This window comes from Arachis hypogaea, chromosome 18 (genome assembly GCF_003086295.3).
Source record: "Arachis hypogaea cultivar Tifrunner chromosome 18, arahy.Tifrunner.gnm2.J5K5, whole genome shotgun sequence".
Classification (NCBI taxonomy): Eukaryota; Viridiplantae; Streptophyta; class Magnoliopsida; order Fabales; family Fabaceae; genus Arachis; species Arachis hypogaea.
Window position 1 is genome coordinate 47,400,173 of NC_092053.1, and position 23,340 is coordinate 47,423,512.

At 32.5% G+C, this 23,340-nt stretch overlaps 3 protein-coding genes and 1 pseudogene across 10 annotated transcripts; 1 reads left to right on the forward strand and 3 right to left on the reverse strand.

Annotated features, from left to right (window-relative positions):
* The first annotated feature begins 84 nt into the window (after window positions 1-84).
* LOC114925874 (histone deacetylase HDT1-like) lies at window positions 85-1,525 on the forward strand (annotated as a pseudogene).
* A 3,187-nt stretch (window positions 1,526-4,712) lies between these two features.
* LOC112772885 (uncharacterized) lies at window positions 4,713-9,707 on the reverse strand. Of its 2 annotated transcripts, none has more exons than XM_072225602.1 (5): window positions 9,410-9,707; window positions 9,051-9,279; window positions 6,042-7,520; window positions 5,448-5,811; window positions 4,713-5,336 (listed from the first exon to the last, which is right to left on the reverse strand). In XM_072225602.1, exons 3-4 carry the CDS (start codon window positions 7,223-7,225, stop codon window positions 5,622-5,624), a joined length of 1,374 nt encoding a protein of 457 aa, XP_072081703.1. In that variant the 5' UTR covers window positions 7,226-7,520; window positions 9,051-9,279; window positions 9,410-9,707; the 3' UTR covers window positions 4,713-5,336; window positions 5,448-5,621. The 2 variants fall into 2 exon arrangements, with proteins under 2 accessions (XP_072081703.1, XP_029150590.1); XM_029294757.2 differs by having other exon boundaries at window positions 5,448-5,844.
* Window positions 9,708-13,144: 3,437 nt separating this feature from the next.
* LOC112771782 (VQ motif-containing protein 1-like) lies at window positions 13,145-13,519 on the reverse strand. Its single transcript, XM_072224916.1, has 2 exons — window positions 13,372-13,519; window positions 13,145-13,260 (listed from the first exon to the last, which is right to left on the reverse strand). The coding sequence occupies exons 1-2, from the start codon at window positions 13,517-13,519 to the stop codon at window positions 13,145-13,147; spliced, it is 264 nt and encodes an 87-aa protein (XP_072081017.1).
* A 3,165-nt stretch (window positions 13,520-16,684) lies between these two features.
* LOC112771446 (K(+) efflux antiporter 6-like) lies at window positions 16,685-21,316 on the reverse strand. 7 transcript variants are annotated; one of them, XR_011876191.1, is made up of 10 exons: window positions 20,882-21,287; window positions 20,134-20,399; window positions 19,814-19,893; window positions 19,528-19,672; window positions 18,746-18,863; window positions 18,585-18,666; window positions 18,139-18,238; window positions 17,892-17,936; window positions 17,382-17,471; window positions 16,685-17,277 (listed from the first exon to the last, which is right to left on the reverse strand). XR_011876191.1 is itself a non-coding variant. In XM_072225161.1 (9 exons), exons 6-9 carry the CDS (start codon window positions 18,184-18,186, stop codon window positions 17,191-17,193), a joined length of 270 nt encoding a protein of 89 aa, XP_072081262.1. In that variant the 5' UTR covers window positions 18,187-18,278; window positions 18,746-18,863; window positions 19,528-19,672; window positions 19,814-19,893; window positions 20,134-20,399; window positions 20,882-21,316; the 3' UTR covers window positions 16,685-17,190. The 7 variants fall into 7 exon arrangements, 6 of the variants coding, with proteins under 6 accessions (XP_072081262.1, XP_072081263.1, XP_072081264.1 ...); XM_072225161.1 differs by lacking the exon at window positions 18,585-18,666 and having other exon boundaries at window positions 18,139-18,278; window positions 20,882-21,316; XM_072225162.1 differs by lacking the exon at window positions 18,585-18,666 and having other exon boundaries at window positions 20,882-21,313.
* Between the last annotated feature and the right edge of the window lie 2,024 nt (window positions 21,317-23,340).

Genomic DNA, 23,340 nt, shown 5'->3' on the forward strand with positions numbered 1-23,340 from the left:
TTTTTTGGAATAAATCTTCTAAAGCGTTTTCCCTCTCAAGTTGCACTAGGAGAGGCCTCAAAGAATGAGAAATCTAAGGAACCTATGGTTGTCTACCTCAAAGTTGGAGTGCAGAAGCTTGTTTTGGGAACTTTGAACAGGGAGAAAATCCCCCAAATACCCTTGGATTTGGTTCTTGACCAAGAGGCTGAGCTTTCCCACACTTGCCAGAGTGCCAGTGTCTATTTCTGAGGATATAGGGCTGATCGATATCCTTTACACCACTAGTATATGTTAATTTATTCGTTGTTTTTGAATTGGTCTTGGTCCCCTGTCATTAGAAAATTTTGAATATGAAAAGTGCAAGTTTCAATGATGTGTGTTGTTATTTGTGAATATTTTTTCCTTGACTTTTGATGTGTTCCCTGTGGCACTGATGAGGACGTACCTGGTGATTTTGGTTCTAATGACTATTCAGGTATAGCACAGACCTATCTCGTAAATTTGATGAATTGTTATTGATTTATGATTCACTTGCTCAAACATTGTTGCGTTGTTTGATTTGTACAGAGAGTGATGAGGAAGAGGCTGCATTGAATCTCAAAGATAAAGGTTGATAGTTCTGCTCAATCCAAAATGTACTATTTACTTGTGCATTCTATGATGTGAGTAACTAATTATTAATCTACATTCAGGAAAAGTTGAAACCAAGTCTGAAAAGGTAAAGATTGATGAACCAAAAATGGATGTGAGTGGTTCCCCAGCAAAGAAAGTCAATGTTGCTGTTCCAAAGAAAGATGAAGAGGACGAGGACTCTGATGATGACGATGATGACGACAATGATGATGAGTCTAATGATTAGGATGAATCTGGAAGTGAGGTAACACAATGAGTTTGTTATCTACTCTCTGTTGCAATTACTTTTTAATTTTATTTAAAACTTAATGGAAAAATAAAAGCATTGCGCTTCTTTCAAGTATTAATTTTGTGGAAACCTTTATTGATAATTGTAGATGGATGCTGATACTGATGAGGACGAGAGTGATGAAGATGAAGAGACACCTGTGAAAAAGGTAACATTACTGTGTGGTCCTGTTTCCTCATATATTGTCTTGTGTATTATTATTATTTGACATTAAAAATTAAATGCATTGCTTTATGTCTTGAAGGTCGACCAGGGCAAGAAGAGACCAAATGTGTCTACAACAAAAACTATAGTTCCTGTTGCTAAGAAAGCTAAGAATGTAACTCCTGAAAAGTCTGGTGAGACTATTAGCTATCTTTACAATTCGATATTGCATAACTTCGTAGTGTTGTTGAGGAAAATAGTCGATATTGGGACATGTCATGCATGCTCACTTGATAGCATTCCAAGTGCACCATCATATTTAATGTACTTTGTGTTGTAGGTGGCAAGAAAATTGCACATGCACTAACCCCTCACCTCGTGAAAAAATGTGGAAATCCGAACAGCGCAGGGAAGTTCCAGTCACCTAAAACTGGTTCACAGCAGCAAAAAAAGGGTGGAAACAAGGGTGGTCGTTGATCATGAAGTTTCTAATATGTACTAATTTTTGCTTTATTGCATTGGAATATCGTAATCGGTGTAATGGTTAGGAGGTTTACTAAATTTTGTTTGCTAGAGGTGGCTACTAGTTCGATGAGTTGAGTTCTCAGAAATTTTGTTGGACAACTATTGTGTATTAGTTGAGTTAAAATATATTAATTATCTTTATTATTCAAATCTGAGCTACTCTCTAATGCTGAGAACGTCCATGGCACCACTTGTTTTGACTATTTTCTGTATGTCAGGTTACTTTTTACCCTTGATTTTCATAACTCAAACTACATGATTTCTATTTGTTTTCTTGGTATTTCTAAAGACATTGTTAAGGCTATTTTATGTATTGAACAATCAAAGATGCTTGCTGTGTCAGGATCAAAACTTCGTTTTAAATTTGAGCCTTAATGCTCTAATTGGGATTTGGGAACTCATCCTTCGTTGTTTAAAACGATATGAACTTGAGTCTCCGCTCATTTGCAAACGATATTTTGGGGATCGCATGGTCGTGAACCGAATTATACACCATTCAACTCCAATATTCTGAATACTCAAACTAAACTACGCAACAATGGCTAAATTCATATTTACGTAATTACGTTCATTGTCTTCCTTTGGTTCCCTCCTTCAATATCCTAGTTTTTTTTCCTTAAAATCTTTTCGTTTTGTAAACCACTCACATGGACTAATCTTCATGCATGGATGGGACTTGACCTTGCATTGAATCATCATCACCATCATTAACGAATGGCACATAAACTCGCAAACTCTTCCTAAAATTGCGAGTTTAACCTAGTTTGACCGAGTCTACTCAATCTAGTTTATATCCAAGTTAACTCAATTTCACCACCTAATACGAGTACAAGTTTACAAATTAACTCACTGAGTTTGACAACAATGCCCCTCTACCAATGCAAAAACAAATAAAAGGGAAGCTAATCATACATTTTAACCATCCACGGTAATTTACAATCACAACATAACAAAATAATTAAAGTTTGAAATCCAGCCTTCAATTGAACTCTGAACCATATATATATCCTAATAAGCTAAGAAAATAAAAAGCCATTTCAAATAGCCTGCCATTACAAGAAACCAACATGCCAGTAACGGCTTCACCCGATATTTCTTGTTGAAAATATCACCAAACCAGGAACCTGCAGCGCACTCCAAGAACCTGTACACAATTCCATGGTAAAATTGCATTAAATCAATGGTTCAGTTCATAGAAGGAAGGATACCCTGAACCTGCAAAACTTGTAAATAATGTAAGAAAGTGACTTTTTAGAGAAAAATAAAGCTTTATAGAATACAAAACCCATACAGAACCATTGAATTGGTCGTTCACTAGCCCTTCATGTATGATGGAGATCAGTCCCTGACTGTAAAATAAAAGAATTCATGCACACATGCAAATCAACCATAATAACAAGCATACATGATCAACTGAATGGTAAAACTAATAACCGATCCCTTGTAAAAAAGATATTCAGGTTGAAAGAAAGAAAGGAATCTGGTTTTGTAATGAAAGGTTTTTAAAAAATAAAGAGGATATATCTTTAACATGACAAAGTATGTTTCCATTTTACACTAACAAGATCCAAGGCTTAACAAGAACTTGTGTTTGTTGGGAGATGGGACTGAGGGGTGGCTGCTTAATTCTTGTGAATATGGATTAGGAAAGTAACTCTAAGCAAATTGGACAAAATGAACCAAAACGAAATAATTGAGATTTGAGACAAAGAAAAAAACAAAAAGGGGGCCAATAATTTGCGACAATCTTGGACAGAGTGTATGAAAATTTGTAGGAACACAAGGGAAACAGGAAATATTTACACATCATTACCTATAGAGCTATCGAGTACATACAAGTAGTGTAAACAAGAAATAAGGGCTCCCTATACAACAAAAAGAAATTGTCACTTTAGGTAGCCTAATAGAAAATTTTATGTTAGTTGGAACCTTCTGAATATGGTATTGAACCTCAAGAATTTATCCTAATGCAGAAAATCTTGTATTGTTTTGTCAAAGTTGTGTGCAATGCAATGAAAACTACTGCTAGAAGAAAATCAGCAATATGTGCTTTTAAGATCTCAACTCATCATGTGAATGCTACATTATTGTTGGAAATTAAGATATAATCAATTCATTCTTGGAACATACATATTCTTTTTGTTCTATTATTTTATTACCATTCATGCTTGGTCCATGTTAGATTATTTTTCTCTTATGCATGTTGGAAGCAGAACTAATTGAAGAAATTGTCACAACTATTTGGACAAGGCTACAACCTAAATTGCCAACATTTAGGGATGGATTGGTTGGAATTGATAAGAAGATAGAAGACATGAACTCACTTTTAAGACCAGATGTAAAGGATGTTCGCTTTATAGGCATATGGGGTATGGGAGGCATAGGAAAGACAACTCTTGCTAAAGTCTTGTATATAAAAATTCGAAGAAAATTCAAATTTAGTTGCACCTTTGAAACGAGATCCAATTGAAGAGAACTTTGAAGATTTTGAAGATTCCGATGGGTAAGGGGGAATATATATTTTCTCAAAAAATAGAAAAAATAAGAATTCAACAATTTGCTAAAATTAACAACAAGAATTCAACAATTTGTCAAAATTAACAACTAATATCAAATAATATAAATCAAACCAAATTACCCTAATTACAAAAATCACACCAGTGCTATAATAATTCAAATCACAAAAATCATAGGGAGGAAATTACCGGAAGGGAGAGGCTGACAACAGTGATGAAGAATGAGGAAGACGGCAAAGAAGACGGTGACGAAGACGGAACCAAGAGGAAGGCAACCTCTCTGGAACCAGAAGGAAGGCGACGCTCTTTGGAACGCACAAGATGGCGATGCTCTGTGACGCGACGATGACCTCGATTGCGAGACAAGAGAGGAGAGAGGGAGAGATCTTGCGTGCGACGCACAGTGAGACAGATGAGAGAGATCGAGCAGAGAGAGACAGAAAGAGAGGATAGGAAGAGGAGAGAAGAAGACAAGGTAGTGAACTCGTAGTTTTTATCTTGACTCGTTAAGCTAACTCAAAATCGTAATTCGTTGAATCGTGAGACGAAACGTAAATATGACTCGTAAATTATAAAAATTTAGAAAAATTTAATAGCAACAACTAATTTTATAGAGAATAAAATAAATCTCAAATAAACTAAATTATCCATAGAATTATAACTAATATATATACTATAACAAGTTAAAAGTCACAATTCAACACAAATTCACAAATCAAAACATAAATTCACAACTCACAAGTTCATATGACACTAAAATAAATTCAAGTAGCAAATAAACCAACCAAACTACTAGAATGAACAACTAATTAACTAAAATCTAAACAAGTTTTTTAATAATCATTCTATTCTTCATCAGTTATAAAATCTTCACGAGTTTCACAAACTTTTGCATTACCATCTTCATCATTATCAGGAGCAGGAGGAAGAGGTCTTTGGAGAAGTTCTTCAAACTCATCATCATCAAGATAAGGAATTGCCAAAAGATCCTTAGAGGCACCAACAACTCTATTACCACTTGCTCCATCATTTAAATCAGGATCTGAGATTAGAGCATCTAAATCTTCTTCTTCTCCATCTTCGTCAGCAACAATCCACTCTTCATCAGAGTCCAACTCATCAAGACTATAGTCATAATCAAGACTTCTTCTAGTTTGTTTTTTCTTTGCTAATCTTGAATTTGTCATCACAAACACAACATCATTCATGGTTTTAGCTTTCAAACGGTTTCTCCTTTTTGTGTGAACCTTTCAAAAGTAGATAAAAAATATTAGACATTAATCAAACAATAAGATAGAATTGAAGAATTAACAACCAAATTTATAAAAGTAAAATGCAATTTATATTTAATTACTAACCATCTCAAAAGCGCTCCAATTACGTTCACATCCAGATGAACTACATGTCAAATTCAAGACACGAATTGCAAATTGTTGGAGCTCTGGATGCTGATCTCCATAAGAATCCCACCATTGAGCTGGAGTTTTAGTATAAATTGCATTTTGAGCTACTTTACTACCAAAAAACTCTTTTCAAGTTTTAAAATCTTCAAGTTGAACATCCATCTTAGTGATTAAATCTGGATTTCCTGTCATCCTTTCCATACAAGCATAAAACTGCTTCTTAAGCTCATAAGCAATTTTAAAACCAGAGCTATAATGAATCTGAGGATTCAAATAATAGCCTGCAGCATGCAATGGCCTATGAAGTTGGTTGCCCCATCTTGCATCAATAATATCCCAAATAGGTATATAACTAAAACATAAAAAAAATTAATAAATTAATTACAAAATAAACAATATTTTCAGAATTTAAATTTTTTAACTCTCTCTGGCTTTTGCTTTTCTACCTCTGCCGTTATTACATTTTACAATTACACTTTACACGTATCATTCAACATTATGTACAACTCTTATGCATTAATTAAAAAATAAAATAATTAGACATTTTACCTTGTCTCAACTCCTTGAAATGCATCTCGTATTTTCTTCTTTGCACTTGTCATTTCTTCATAAATAAATCCCATTGCCGGCTTTTCTTCTGAATCCACCATACGAAGCACATGAAGAAGAGGGTAGGCAGCCCTCAAGCAAATTACGACTTCCTTCCAAAACACCTTATCTAACACCACACTTGCAATTATCTTTCCATCTTTTGTCTTTGCAAAATTACTAGAAGTCCATTGATCAGAAAGAAACATTTTTATTAAGGAACCTTTGTTGTCATTGAGACATCCCAAAGTAAGGTAAGAAGTTGCAAAACGGGTCATACCCGGCCTCACCAAATCTTTCCCCTTAGTGTGGATGTGTAGTAGTGCAATAAGAGCAGTTCTAGCATATATGTAAGTAGTAATCTTTCTACCTTTATAAATTGTGTCCTTGTGAAGTGTTACTTTTTTTTCCAAGTCTTCTAACATTAAATCAATGCAATGTGCTGCACAAGGCGTCCAAAACAACTTTTTTCTCTTTTTCATTAGCATTTCTCCTACAGCTTTGTAGTTAGCCGCATTATCGGTGACAACTTGGATGACATTTTCTTCACCAACCTCTTCAACTACATCATCTATCATTTTAAAGATTTTATCAGCTGTCTTAGTAATGTGAGAGGCATCAATGGATTTCAAAAAAACAGTCCCTTTAGGACTATTAACCAAAAAATTTAGGATGGTCCGTCTTCTCTTATCTGTCCAACCATCAGTCATTATTGTGCAACCAACCTGCTTCCAATATTCTCTATGTTCCTCTAGTGATTGTTGAACAAGCTCCACGTGTTTCTTCAAAAGAGGCACCCTTAATTCATGGTAGGATGGTGGCTTGAATCCTTGTCCGTATCTTATAGCTTTCTCAAACATTCTACTGTATTCCTCACTCCTTGAAACATTAAAGGGGATGCCATTGTTGTAGAAAAAAGCACTAATCTCTAAACATACTTCCTCTCTCAAATTCTTCTTAAATATATTGTTGATTGTTGTTTGAGTACTAATGCGTGTTTTCTTGAATATGTTGCCATCTAATTCTTTTCCCTTTCTTTTTTCACCGGTAGTGTCAACTTCTTTAGTAGCTTCTCCTGGGCTTGCCCCACCCATGTTTGTTTTCTTCATCAAATTTACTTGTAACCCACTCACAACATCCCACATTTGCTTCTTAACTTCATCACTAACAGTTGTACAAGCCCCAACATCTTTTTGAGTTCCTGCTAAGTGGTGTTTCAATCTATAAACTCCTCCTGAAAAAATTTTATGACAGTATTTACATTGTATCTTCTTTCCATCTTCTCCAACAGATATCCCGTGCTCCCATCCTACATCAGTTCTACTTCCAAGAGCATTCTTAGCAACTTTTTTTTACAAGCGATTCCAGCTGTACTTCCTGACTGAGAAGCTGGAATGTTAATCGGATTTTCACTTGCATTAGCTTGATTTGATGCCATTCCTGTTTAGAAAAAAATAAAAACAGTAAATATTCAATGAATCAATTCAATATCATAGTAAAAATTCAACAATTTAACAAAAATTATTGGGATATAGGTGACAAAGAGAAGTTTCAATCAGGGAGCTCAGATGAAGGATCAAGCAGTAAAAATGATAGCAATGAACAAACTGTTAAAACAAACGGTGATTCATTGTCTTCACTAACTGAATATTTCACTGTTTCATACAATGTCCTCATTTGGATACACTGGAACAGACAAAAGCAGACACTTATTATTAGTATCTGACTGTATAATGCAGGAAGCTTTGAATGCCATGATGATGAAATCGAAATAGTTGAATCTCCCAAAGTAATATATATTAAATTGATGATACTAATTTACACATTTTGACTTGATCATTTTTCTAGTTGACAAAATAACTTGGCCAAGAAAATAAATGGTAGAATCTATTCAACTAGAATGATGTGTATAATCCAATTGCAATAACTAAAAATGAGGATATGTTAATAGAAATGAGTTGTTGCAAGTTGCAACATGCATTGATCAAAATATTGGTAAAGTCCTGTTTTCATTATTAGTCCTGTTTTCATTAACATGAATTAACATGAGAACAATATAGAAGTGTTGGAATTGGAAGGACACCAGGAGGGGTCTGAATTAAATGGTATAGAGACCCCAAAGACTACTAGTTTAGTGGATGAAAAAATTGAGGATGGTGTTAAAAATCATTTATTAAACAACACTGCTCAAGATGAAGTGAAAAGTTTAGGAGGGACATTAGTGGAAAGCACAGAGCAGTCAACCCACCAAGAAACATTTAGTCGTGAATCAGATGTCAATCAGAGTTAACATTATATATAAACAATTTCATTAATTTTTATCTTAGAAATTAGGAGGATTAAACTGTGTCAAATATTTATAATTTTTAAATAAAACATTAATTAATAAGAAAGAGCTAAAAGCAAAACCATGATATAAGAATGGATAAAAGCAAATCACTTTTTGTTTCACATTTCGATCGCCATTATTAATCCATGTTTTCCATTATATTATTGTTTTAATATATCAAAAGATGGTGATAGTAAAATAGCCTATTGATTTGCACTGAACCTCAAGTTCAAGTATCGCACCATAATACTACCTCTGAAGCCATTAACCAAAACCAGCTGGTGGATGGAGCTAAGGTAAGTTTATTCATTGATATTTTGTACATTAAGTTTGACAGGACATATTTGTGGAAAAGAGTCGAGGTGCAATATCCTCTCTCAAAATTTGACATATACTCGTAAGTCGTAACATACTAGTTATTTTCAGGTCTGAGATCACGGTTTTTCAGGTCTCAAAACTTACTATAATTCGTATAAAATCATAATCTAAATTGAACAATATAATTAATCTGCAATATAATCAGTAAACCAATAAATATACACAATAGCAATTCAACCTACAATATAATCCATAATAAACAAGTACAACAACAGATTGAACTGACTTTGAAGAGGATCAAAATTAAAAAAGTTTTAACATACCTGAACTACCAGTGAAGGGGAGGAGAAGAGCAGCAGCAATCCAGATTCCAGAAATAGAGAGCGAGAGCCAGAGAACCAGACACAGAGGCAGAGTCAGAAAGTTTCGCAAAACAATTGCAAATTGATGCTCACAGCCTCACACAGTTCAACCACCACCAGTCTAATTCCACAACAACGGCAGCAGGCTGTGACACACCAAATTGGGGATTTTGGTCGCGCGAAATTTAAACTTCAGAGGAATAGAGAGATAGAGTCAGAGAGAGTCAGAGATTGAAAGACTTGAGAAAGGTGAAATTTTGAAATTTTGGCCATGGAGATAAACTGTAAAGTGAGGAAGGTAAAGAGATTAAGGAATTTACTGCTAATCTGCTAGGGCTCCTCCATCTTCCATGGTCTTCTATTCAGATTGGGCCACTGGGTTGGACTGGGCTGCACTCAGGATCAAGAAAAGAGCATCTTCAATCTTGAACGCAACATCGGGGCAGAAACGCGATTCCAGCGGCTCTGCGTTTTTGCGCGGCGATTCCACATGAAGAAGCTTGGTCCTGGACGAGAAGCAAAACCGAGACTGAAGGAGGATGCAGAAACGTGAAATCGTGCGTTTCCACGAGTTGAAACGCGTTTTTGACTACCTTGGAAGAAAATGAAGAATACTGAAACCTTCAGAGGCGTGAACGAGAGGGTTTTTGAACCCAGATGAAGAATAATTTTGTTTTTTTGTTTTTTTAATATGTTTAACACAGATGAAGAACAATTTTGATTTTTTGTTTTTTTAATATATTTTTGTTTTGTTATTTCAATTATTTGAAACTATAAAATTAGGATTAATTGAATTCTAAAATTTGATTAATTTAAAAGGATATTTTTGTCTAATCAAATAAAGGAAGGATGTTTAAGTCTTTTTATAAAATTAAATAAATAAATATTTTTTATTTTTATTTAATTAAAAAGGGTGTTTTAGTAAAAGTGGTGATATACTATGTATTTAAAAAAGAAAAAATTAAATGCTGACGTGGAAAATAAATTCCACATGTCTTATTGTTATTTGTCTATATTTTAAACGTATCGGTACGTATGAATTTATCATCGTATCGTAGCAAACACCTATTTGTAACTACCCATTAGTGGACAGCACATCTGTTTTCTTCCATATTCACCAACTCCTTTTGTTATTTTGTATGGGAGTACATATAAATTTTATTTGTTGCATCAGAGTACATAAAAATTTGAAATATAATGTAAGTAAAAAAATATTTCATATTATATATCAATAGAGTAGTGACATGCATTAACTGAGTCATCAAATAAATCATGTGTATTTAAATTATATTTTAAATTTTTAAATAGTGGGTAGTTATAAAAGAGGTAACCGTGTTAATAGTGGGTAGTTTAATGGTTTTCCTATCATTTAAAATGGACTAAAATTGATCAAGTATATCTATTTTAATCTCTTCTACCAATCTTTTTATGTACTAATTGCATGCCAAAAATTTGGATTATTGATATTATTAATATTTTTTATTATTTTTAATTTATTTTTTTAAAAAAAATACATATATCTCGTTTACACTGTAAACAAGATAAATATAAAATTATCTCATTTACAGTGTAAACGAGATAAAAGATAAATATTTATTTCGGTAAATATTTTTTAAATTATTTATTTTGATGATTATTAAATTTATTTTATTTATTTAAATAAAAAATTCCAATTAATTCTTAATAAATTAATATCTGGTCCCCATTATTGAATTATTAAGTGATGGCGGGACACCACCATAGGTTTTATTAGTAGAACCCAAACTACCATGGCGATGAGGTATTTTCAGCCGACAAATCAATTGCTAACTTGGTTTGATGCTTTCTTAAAACAAGATACTAAACATAGAAAATGAAATTAAATATTAGATATTATTAGCCCACATTAATATAAATAGAGGGTATTTTTAATAATCATTAGGCAATATGTAAATCGTCAAATAATCATTATGCTCTTCCTTCTATTTCATTAGCCAATGTAATATGTGAATTCAACAAAAATAATTATTTTTGTTGAATTATTATAATTAGCCATTAGTATATATAAAGATGAGCATCATTCCTTTTATATTAGTTGTTTATTGTACGAAACTTTCATGTTCAAACCGATCTAAATTTAATGTTATCTATTTTAAAGAATTATGATGTTTAATAACAAAAATAATTAAAAAAAATAGCTAAAATTTATATTAAATTCTTCTCGTCACTACAAAAAATAATTCAAAATCGTTAAAATTATTGTCAGTTTTTTTCAATGATATTATTTTCGAAAATTTCGTGAATTTTTTATACGATAACACATCAATAAAAAAGGTTATGATTCTCACTATCAAATAAAATAATCCTTCACAAAGTGTAACACTATTTCACGCAAAAAATATTTAAAATGACACGAGTCATTCTGTCAAATTTACTATAAAATAATTTGACGAAAATATTTGATCAAAAAATTATGTTGGACATTATCTGTATTCGAGTGGTAATCAAAACACAGGATTTTATCATTTGAAATTTGGATTTCCGTCAGAATTTTTCCAAGCGAGATCCGACAACTAAGTTATTACACCCTAATATAGTAATATTAGTCACGGCCTCCTCCTTCCGCCCACCCCCTCGTTTCACTTTTTACATTCTAAAACACCAAACTCGCCCTCCCAAACCCCAAAAATCACCTTCCTGCTTCAACCACTCTTTCCCAAAAGCCCCCAAATCTGCCACTGTTGACATTACTCCACCCTCTGGAGCCACCGCACCACCTCTCCACCCTTAAATTCTTATCATTATGTTTGCGGTCCTTATAATTAATTAGAGTATGATAAAATATACCATATGTATTTTTCCTTAAACTGAACTAATTATTATATTTTCAAGCACTGCTACAGATATCAAAGATCGAGAAGAACTGATTGAATATAATTTTCTATTTAATTCCATCCATACAGGATTTGAAATTCCAAAATGCGCCATTGTAGTTGTGGTCGCCATATTACTATAGTATGTGACTAGCTATTACATATATCAGTTCAACATAGTAGCTATCTAAAACCGGAGCTTAATTAAAATCATGACTACATGCAATGAAGAACAACATTATTGAAGCAGTAATATTCCGCTTATTATTGTGAAAACTCACGTTAATTTATTTTCATATAAAGTTAATAGTTGAAGATGATTAAATGATAATTTAATTAAATATGAAAAAATGCAGGAAAATAATAAATTTAGTGAACAATACCGATATGCATATAGTAATCTCCTTTTTTTATATGTGATTTCTGTTGGAGTGTAGTAATCTCCTTTTTTTATATGCCGTTATACATATAGTAATTTCTTTTTTTTATTTTATTAGATTAATTTTAAAACTTATTGTTTATATTGTTTACGAAAATCATTATCTATCTAATAAAATTGATTAAATATGTATATCAATTATTTAATAATTTTTAACTATCAATTTTACACGTAGACAACCGGTATAAATTTTTATCTCAACCTATTATAAAGACAAGGAATAAAAATACACATACAATTTTTATCAATTATACTATGTGTAAACTAAAATTAGCCACTAAAATTAATCACTAATATAAAATATATATTAAAATATAAATATATATTAAAATTAAGTTAAATTATACGTATATTTATATATAAATCCATTCGTAATTAATTTTAATAACTGATTTTAATATACAAATAGCGTTTTTGAATCTTTATATATCCCCAAAAGAAAAATGAAAGAAAACACAAGTATATGTATTCATACAGAAATTGAATTAATCAATCAAATAAGTTCATACGTGTATCCATCTATTGGTCAAGTTAGTTTCTTTCATTTCTTTCCGGAAACAATACAGTTTATTTAGATGGGTAATGGGTTCAACAACAAAAGTCAACCCGCTAAATTAAAGAAGTCAACAGATATGTCTAAGTTCAATTAATGAACATACATTTATAAAATTACTTACAAATCATAATATACTACACAAAAGTTCTCAGCAGAAAGAACTCAAACTCGAATTAATAAATAATAATATTTGTAAAATAGTGGTTATTTACTCGGACAAAATGTCGTTTATGGGTGGCATCTGACTAAAAAACCTATCAAACTCCTTAAACGACATATCTCTAATCAAAAACTGGTTTACAAAACCATTATTATTATTGTTACCTGCTGATGAAGAAGAATCAGGCACATGAACATGATTATTATTATTATTATTATTATTGTAATAATTCTTCCTTTGATGATGATGATGGTGATCTCTCAGCTTATCATGACGAGGTTTCCCATAATCATCAGAAGAGTCTTTACCAGTTAGCTTCTGAACCACAGATTTGAAGCTTGTAGCATCAGTTTCCACATATTGCGTGTTTATAATCACAACCTTCACCGGACCCTTGTTGCTTCCACCGCCATAACCAGACATTGTTCAACAAAATATAATAATTTAAAATAATAAAAAGAAAAACTAAAAGAAGAAAAACCCAGAAGCTTTCTCTAGCTAGATGATTTTTTTTCCTTCTTCTTTTGGGAGTGAAAAGGGCTTAATTTAATTGGGTTATTGACGTGGGATATTTATATTATTCGATGCATCAAGGTTTGGCTTTTTCCGCGTTTATTAAATTAATTTTTGTGGTTCATGGGTGGTGGGGTTTGGTTTGACGGCTTGAAGTTATATAGATGAAATAAGTTGACCGGTGCTGTTTTTATGTTTTTATGTGAAATTTAATTAATGAGAAAGAAAGTTTCCAATTTTAATAATAAAGCTATGATATTTAAGGTTGATATAGTCAAGCCTCACAATTCGCAATTGCAAGCCAATAATTATAAGCCAGAAGAGCCACTATGCTAATATATATTTACTTCTTGTGATATATGGATCTCCATTTAATAATGTATGACTTTTTTTTATAATATAAACTGCTCAATTTTTTAATGATGGAAGACTCAGATTATTAAGAGAGATTGAATTTAATAAAAGCTAAAAAAAAAAGAAACTTTTATATATGTATAAATAAAGAGAACAAGATCTCTGGAACAACACATATACAACAATAACAAAACACTTTTCTCCATATATATGTACGTTTTAACATATAAAAGAATAAATTATTAAAAAATATATAAATTATTATTATTATATTGAGATAATAATATTAAAAAATATTAATGTTAAAGTTCTCTATTTAAATTTTTTTATTTTATATTTATTTCATCTTTTTTATTTATTTATTTTACAATATGTTATTAGCACGAAATTTTGATCAAAATTTAAGAAGACATAGGTAATAAATTTTTATTATGTCAAAATTTTCTCATCTTAAATTTAGTGTTCTTGATTTATCTAGAAATAACTATTTATTATGAATATTAGATGTCGAAATTCATCTTGATTCAATAGATCTTGAAGATACCATTAAGACTAAAAATAAAGCATCTTAGAAGGATAAAGTCAAAGTCATAATCTTCCTTCGTCGTCATCTTGACGAAGGATTGAAAAATGATATCTCACTAAAAGATTTTGTAAATCTGTGAAAAATTCTTCTTCAAGAAAGGTATAATCATTAAAAGACAGTGGTACTTCCTCAAGTCTGATATGAGTGGACACACTTCGGTCTATAGAATTTTAAATCTATAAATGAATACCATTCAGCAATGTTTCGAATTATCTCACGAATAAAATTATGTGGGAAAAAACAACTGATAATGACATGTTACTTTTTCAAACTTCCATGTCTCGAATATGCTCCTGCAGCAGCAGTGTCGAAAAAAAAATTTTAAAAATATTTGAGCTAATTTCTTCATTTCTTGTTGCTGGAGGTAACAATGAATTACTTTAAAAAAATAATGAAGCGCACCTAGCTGGCGCCGCTCCATTTTCTGAAGTAAATGCAGTAAATTAAAACTTCAAAAGAGGTAAATGGTAAGGTTTTGGTAATAAAAAAAATTATGAAAGAAAGAAAAATTATTTTCATAAGAAGGGATCTTACCAGAAGTGGAATAAAGAAAGAAATAATGGACAAAATAAATCAACAGAAGATAAATATTTCTGTTGTGGTAGAAAGAGCCATTGGTCACGTACTTCTCGTACCCCAAGGCACTTAGTTGATCTTTGTCAAGCATTTTTTAAAAATGATAACAAACGAAAGGAGAAAATTTTTGTTTTAAAGGATGTTGCTGAAAATTACACCATTCATTATGAAGTATATAATTTTTTTAAGGATCGTAAAGGAAATATTAGTCATTTAGTCATGGATAAAAAAAATTAATATTTGAATTTATTAAGTACTTATGTTAATATATAATGTAAGAAACTTCTTGTTAAATTTTATCTCTTATGTATTTAAATTTTAAGTATAATGTATATAAATAATGTTTAATAAAATATTGATGTTTATGTTTAAGAATTTCAAAATTTTTAAATTGTCAAGTTTTAAAATAATAATAATAATAATAATAATAATAATAATAATAATAATAATAATAATAATAAAAAACTTTTTAATATATATATTATTCTTATGTACAATGCTACTTAGACAAATAGTTACAATTAAGAATATAATTATTGCACATACACATTTACTTATTTTATATTATAATCTTATTATTATTTGTTTTTGAAGAAAATGACGACGACATATAACAAAGATATTTTGTCTTGTAGATAGTGTAACTTTGTATACTATTTTCAAAAGTAATATATATATTTTACTCATCTTGTACTAAAAGAAGAATGTGTTAATATTATTATTATTGGTTCAGACAATGTAATAGAAGGCTCCAGAAGAATTATAATTTTATTTTCTGGAGAAAAAAATTCATAATAAATAATGCACTATTATCTACTAAGTCTCTAAGAAACTTGTTGGGTTTAAAGATATTCGCCGAAATGGATATCATATTGAAACCATGAATGAGAAAAATCATGAGTACTTATATATCACAACTCATGATTTAAATAAAAAGGTTATATTAGAAAAGTTATCCTCACTTTTATCTGTTATATTATACTAAAATCGGTGCTATTGAATCACATGCCATTGTAAACCAGAAATTTCACAACTAGAAAATGGATTAATACAGACAGATTTAGTCTTTATTACAGACGAATTTTTGGTTACCGACAAAATTACCGACGGATTTTATCCCTCTGTAAAAGCCTCGTAGGAAATTATTTACCGACGGATTTTTTTTGTCGGAAAATTACCGACGGATTTTTACCAATTACCGACGGATTTTCCCTCTGTAAATTCTCCATCCATTTCCTGGAGACAACGAACTTTCCGGCAGATTTTTCGTCGGTAATTACAGACGGATTTTTCGATGGATTTTCCATCTGTAATTACAGACAGATTTTTCGGCAAATTTTTTGTCGGTAATTACAGACGGATTTTTCGGCATATTTTCTGTCTGTAATTACAGACAGATTTTTCAACAAATTTTCCGTCTATAATTTGAACCTTGGAAAATCATCCCACACTCTGATTACAGACAGAAAATCCGTCTGTAAATCCGTCAGTAAGGTAAAATAGAATTTTTTATAGATTTTTCCATTGCAAAATAAACTTGTTTTCATACAAAATAAATATAAATTTAATAATACAAATTTTTATTGATGGTACAAATAGAAAAACACTGAAGTGAGTACAAAGCGCTTTCTTTATGATAAGAAGCAATTATTTCCATGCAATAATACAAACTAAATACATTAGATGACAAGTAACTACTAGTGGACTCATCAGGATTCAATATCCCTAATTTATGAATAGCTTCATTCTTTCTTGAGCTTCTTAGTGATGGTGGCAATATACTTGCCTTGGTGGAATGCTTGCTCCAACTCAAGTTTAGTTGGTTGTCTTGATCCATCACCACCAGCATAAGTTCGGGTACCGTATGGACAGCCACCCTTCACTTCATTCATCTCGAACATGCCGCCGCCAAATGTATATCTGATTGAGGCAGTCTATCTCTGCTTCCAATTCAGTAGAGAATTAATTAAGACTAATGAGGCAACAAAATATTTCATATGGGTAGAAATATAACTAGGAACATGTAAATTATAAAGATTCTTGGTCCAACAAAAAAAAGCACTTATCAAGAATCATGCGATTCTTGGTCCATCAAAGTTATTCGCTGCTTCCCACTTTCTGAGCAGAGGATGTCTACCTTAATATATCCGATCTACACTCAGACAACAAATAAGGCAATTATTAGAAAAAATAACTAAAAAGATTAGATCACAGACTTTCACCTAAAGAAAATCCATCAGTTCCCGGAATGATTACCTCCAATGAACTGTCAGGAGAGAACCACCTCAATAGCACACCGAGATGCACTACTGTAGGAAGTAGCTTGAAAAGTAAAAGAGTTGTTACCTGCAGAAATTAACTGAGAAATTATTGATGGGATTATGCATTCATAATAAATTAATAGTAGTATCATTGAATTCAAAGCATTGAAATTGATGGCAGCTTATGATATACTTCACGCTTTTCAGACTTAAATACTTGATCTTGGTAAACTTCAATATTGCAGAATAGATAATTTTTTCCCACATCAAAGCTTGTCTAACATTGACATTCGATTCAAACTTTCTTTTTAATGAAAGAACAATCTCTTTGAAAGACAAAGAAGTTTTTATTGTCCTATCCATTTCTTTGCACCAAGTTTATCAGCTATATGTGTATATTGCCATGTTCACAACATTTCAAAATCTGCAAGACTATAACCCCCAATTATAGATCAGTTACGGATCCCTGTAGCTGTTAATTCAAATATATAAAAATGTTTCGTACCAGACTAAGAGCTGTGGTCCCACGAAGCAGCAAATATAGTTTACCCTGAAATTAATAAAATATCAGAATCTCTATTGGCTGGCAATAATTAAGTATCAATCTATATCATCATTTCTGCCTTTCTGGGTTCAATAGATAAAGCAAAATCACTGTATAATAAGAACATCAGGGATGATTTTTTATTAGAAACCGTTAAACTATCAAAGACTGGATTCATCAGTATAGTCACTATTATTTTAGCACAAACCTCAACTAGATGAAGATTAGAAGCACGACTGAGAAGAGAAAATGACATGAATCAACATGGTTCCAGAGAAAATGAACATGAATCAACATTCCAATGCTGGCTAGGAAAAGAGCAACAAAAAGATTGCGAATAAGTTCAATCTGCAGAGAAAGTGAACATGTCAAATTCCTGCTATAAAATACTTTTTACCACCAAGCATTCCAGTTAAGAAACTAGGTTCATGAAATAATCAACAAATTTATAAATGATAGAAAAATGAGAACCAGATTGTAAACAATGGCTTTCCAGAAGGAATTTCTATAAATATCCCAGTCTTGTGAAGAACATATATATGGAGTACACCTTTTATATATATGCTTTAAGAGAATGGAGTACTGGAAAATTCCTTTAAATACTTATGAATATGAGTCAATAAACAAAGACTGATCAGCATGAGAAGAGTTCACCTCATCAATACCAAAAATACCACCATTGATTGTAAATGTTAAGTTAGGAAAATCATGTAAAAGGCCGTAAAAATATTCATATCTGCATTAGAGAGCATGAAACATCATTGGTGACCCAATATATAATATGATTGCAAAAGTCAATTTCTACTAGAACTTACTTTAGTGGAGGAATATTCCGATTTTCAACTGGGCTAATGCCATTGAGCAATCCCTTCCTTGAGTGAATTATGAAATGCTTAGTGGGAGAGAAAGACGAAACATTGTAAATGAAGTCACCTGAAAAAAAAAAGTATGTTAAATATTTTATTGAATGAATTATAACTAAAATCTAAATACCATCAATAGCAGTGTACAATAGAGATCCATTTAACTTTAGGACAACGGTATTTGAGCATATTTAAGAATACTAGAAATTTGCAAAATAACAGAAATTAAAAGAAGCAATTGCTGAATTGGCAGTTCCAAACTGCTATATGCTATATTATAACTATCACATTATTTGATCCATATACATAATCCCACTTATTGAGAAAAGGTTTTGTTGTTGTCACTGTTGGTCTTGTTCAATTGCGTTATAATGATTAAGAAAATGAGTAGAAAAAATAAAAAATAATATTGATTTCAGATTGGCATAAGTTATCATCATTAACAAATGGGTGAAGAAACAAAAAATAATACTGATTTCAAATTGGCACAAGTGACAAATAAAAGTTTTATAAGTTTGTTCTCTAATCTATTCTCAATTGAAGATGCACAAATCTACTAACGGGTTAGCAACCCAACTTAAAACCCCATTGTTACTATAGCAATCGAATAACAGAGTACACTTTTCATTATAATAACCGCATAAACAGCACAGCCATAAGCCCATAACTATCGATTCACTTTTCAGTTACCATTTTTATACACGAAATCTTATCAATACAGGAATGTACCATACCTTGCTGTATACTATAGGATTCTATCTGGAGTGGAAAGGAAAATGTAGAGTTCTCTGTGCATTGCTTTTGTAGATAATAAACAGGAAGGCCTGAAAAGAAAGCGGATTCAAGAAAATTGGTGTTTTCTGTCTTTGATGCTGATCCCTATTTTGATATTTGCACCAGTATCCAATTTTCACATAGAAAGAACACAAAAATTGAAATCAAAATTAGATTTACACTTAGAAACTGAAACTTTGCCATCAACAAGAGAACATTGTAAATTAAAATAAAAAAATAACTCACCAGCAGATCTGTGGACAAACTAGCCATCACATTAGATGTATTCATAGTAAAGTTACTAGGGATCATATTCCTGTACAAAACTGTCAAAAAGAAGAAACGAACAGGGTTAAGAAATTTAAAATTTTGAACCTCATCTTCCTATTCAAGTAGTACGCAAGAAAAATTGGAACAAGTAACACAATGCAACTGTTTAGAGATTAATTTATAACTAGTAAATCAAATTAATATCACAAAGGCACACGAAAATCAAATCAATATCAATCAACAGCAAAAGCAACCAGCAGCTATATGAACAAACAAACAAGCAAACATCTAATTACCAAGCAATGAAGAAAATCCTGCTCTTGGGGATATTGCCTTCGGTCAAGAACTCGAAATCATATATAGCATAGCGGCACTCATTAGGAGGGAGGCAAGCAGCGAAATCTTTGTAGCCTTGAGCTGGCTCACCAAGCTTCTCCACAATGACTTGCTTTTGATTCTCCTCAATCTTGAAAACTATGAACCTGTGAGTCCTTTTTGTCTTGAGCTCCAAAAACCACAACTTACAGTCATCATGGACCGCCATTCCGGAAGCTGCATTTTCCTGAGAGATTGAAAGGCACACCAAAGCAAAGCAATTATGATCAAGCAGATACCCACACGAATCATTACTCACGCATACTTTAATCTTTTTGCCACTTGAGTAGCTAATAGTTCCTCAACGAAAAACAAAATCAAGTGATTTCGATCTTCACCCCTAATTTGATATACAGTCAACAAATTAGAGGGGAAGATTCCGTGGATGAGATCCCAAAGCATGTTATAAATTTTAGGGTTAGCAAGACTAAAATTAGGAATAGAAATCAATAATCAAATCTAGAAGGGAATGATACAATGATCAGATCGAGGATGTGGAAGAAGCCATAACATTAGCAACACAAACGCAAAGTGCCCAAACCGATGATCAAAATATTTACAAATTTCGAAACTAAAAAATAAATAATAAGGAGCTAGCAAGAAAATTGAAGCACTATGAAAAGAGACAAGAAGTGGAAATAGAGGAGAAACAAAGAGGCCAAACCATACCATGGTTGCGTTCGCGTTGCCTTTGAAACTTGAAGAGAGGGAAGTAAAGGAAGGAGAAGATATAGGAATGGATTTGAAAAGCTAGGGCTTGTGCGAAGATAGCCGCCGCATTGACTGGAGGAGATGATGGTTGTAGCGTTGAGAAGATATGCGAGCTTGAGGGGGCGGTGGTGGTGGAGCTTGAGCTTGCTTTGTTCTGCGAACGAGAAAGAACGAGAGAGATAGGGGTTGTGTTTTTACTGGTTCAGTGTTTAAAAAAGAGGAGAAGAAGGAGAAGGTAGCTGCGGCGGTGAAGGTGGCCGGCGGTGGCGCTGTGGGTTAGGAAAGAAGAAGAAGAAGTTGCCCGTTGAGTCGTTGACGGAGAAGAAGGGTGAGGAATGCTAGGTTTGATTTGTGTACTGTGAATGGAGCTTTGATAAACCCATATTTTATGATATATTTTGTGCTCAATTTAAGTGATTTATTGAATCCTTCACCCACTTATTCATGTGAAATTGCATGGTTTTACTTTCCCTTCCTTATTATGTGATATATGTGAAAAACATATTTCCTATGCTTTAAAAATATTTATTTTAATTACCTTTTATTACCATTCAATGCCGTGATTTGTGTGTTAAGTATTTTCAGATCTCCTAAGGCAGGAATGATTTAAAGGATGGAAAGGAAACATACAAAAATAGAAGGAAAGCACAAAATGGAGTTTTTGAAGAAACTGGCAGCGACGCGAACGCATGGACGACGTGGCCGCATGCCTAGCGCGAAAATGCAGTGACGCAAACGCGTGACTGACGCGGACGCGTGCCTTGAGCAGAACACAAATAACGCGTACGCGTGACCGAAGCGAACGCGTGATAAGGAAAACTTCAGATGACGCGGACGCGTGACAGACGCCATGCACCAGAAAATGCTCCCAGTGATTTCTGAAACCCTTTTTGGCCCAGATCCAAGTCCAGAAAATACAGATTAGAGGTTACAAAGTGGGGGAATGCATCCATTCATAGAGAAGCTTTCGGATCATTCGCTTTTCATAGTTTAGATGTAGTTTTTAGAGAGAGAGGTTCTCTCCTCTCTCTTAGATTTTAAGATTAGGATTCCTCTTAAAGAATTTAGGATTTCAACTCTTCATCGGGTTCAATATTTCTTTTACTTTATATTTCTCTCTTACTTTCAGATACTTTAATGCTTTTCTTTAATTACTTATGTTGCCAAATTGGCTTATGAACTCTCTATGTTTAGATTAATTTTCTCTTATTAATGCAATTGAGGTATTTCAGATTTATGATTCTTATTTAGCTTTTTATATTCTTGGCTTTAATTGATTAACTGGAGGCTCTTGAGTTATCAATCTTATCGTGATTGATTGTTATGTCTGCTAATTGACTGGAATCCCACTAACTCTAGTCTTTCCTTAGGAGTTGGCTAGGACTTGGGGATCTAACTAATTAGTTCACTTGACTTTCCCTTGCTTTCGTAAAGGTTAACTAAGTGGGATTAAACTCAATTCTCATAAGAGTAACTAGGATAGGACTTCCGAATTTTCATACCTTGCCAAGAGTTTATTTTATAGTTATTTATTTACTTTACTTGTCATTTAAATTACTTGTTCCTTACTTTCAAAACCCCAATCTACAAGACTCATAACCATTAATAAGAACACCTCCCTACAGTTCCTTGAGAAGACGACCCGAGGTTTAAATACTTTGGTTATCAATTTTTAAGGGGTTTGTTACTTGTGACAACCAAACGTTTGTAAGAAAGGTTGATTGCTTGGTCTAGAAACTATACTTGCAACGAGAACTTATTATAACTTCTAAAGCATTAATCTTCAGTCTCTTCAAAATGGCGCTGTTGCCGGGAATTGCAAACGTGTGCCTTATTATTGGTTATTGTAAATATTTTTTTCCTTTTACTTGTTTATTTGTTTTTTTCCCCTTTTTTCTCTATTAGCTACTATGAATTCTCACACCCTCTCGCTTTGAGTTTGGTTCTAAATCTGTTGAAAGGGGTGGAAGCTATAACAGGAATGTGCATCAAGGTATAAGCAATCGAAGATAGATGGAGCCAAGAGGCCCTGATCAACCCTTTAGGCAACAACACCCTTCAAGATATCATGGGCAAGGACCACTCTACAATGCATACCAAGCTGATAAATATGGTGGACCCCCTTGTAATTACCAACAAGCCCCACCCTGTGCTTATAGACCATCCTCTCAACATAGCTTTGAACCACCACACTCACAAGTTCCTTTTCACCATTCACCACCGTATGACCCTTATCCACCACAATTCCAATCCAATTACTCCCAAGAACCACCACATTCTTATTATGAACCCTCTCTCCCAAATAATGAACCCTCATACCCCCCAACCTCCAGTGAATGACAAACTTCGTGTTCTTCTTCAAGGGCAAGCGAAGATGCAAAGGGGCGTACTGGAACTCACTACTGCCTTAACTGAGG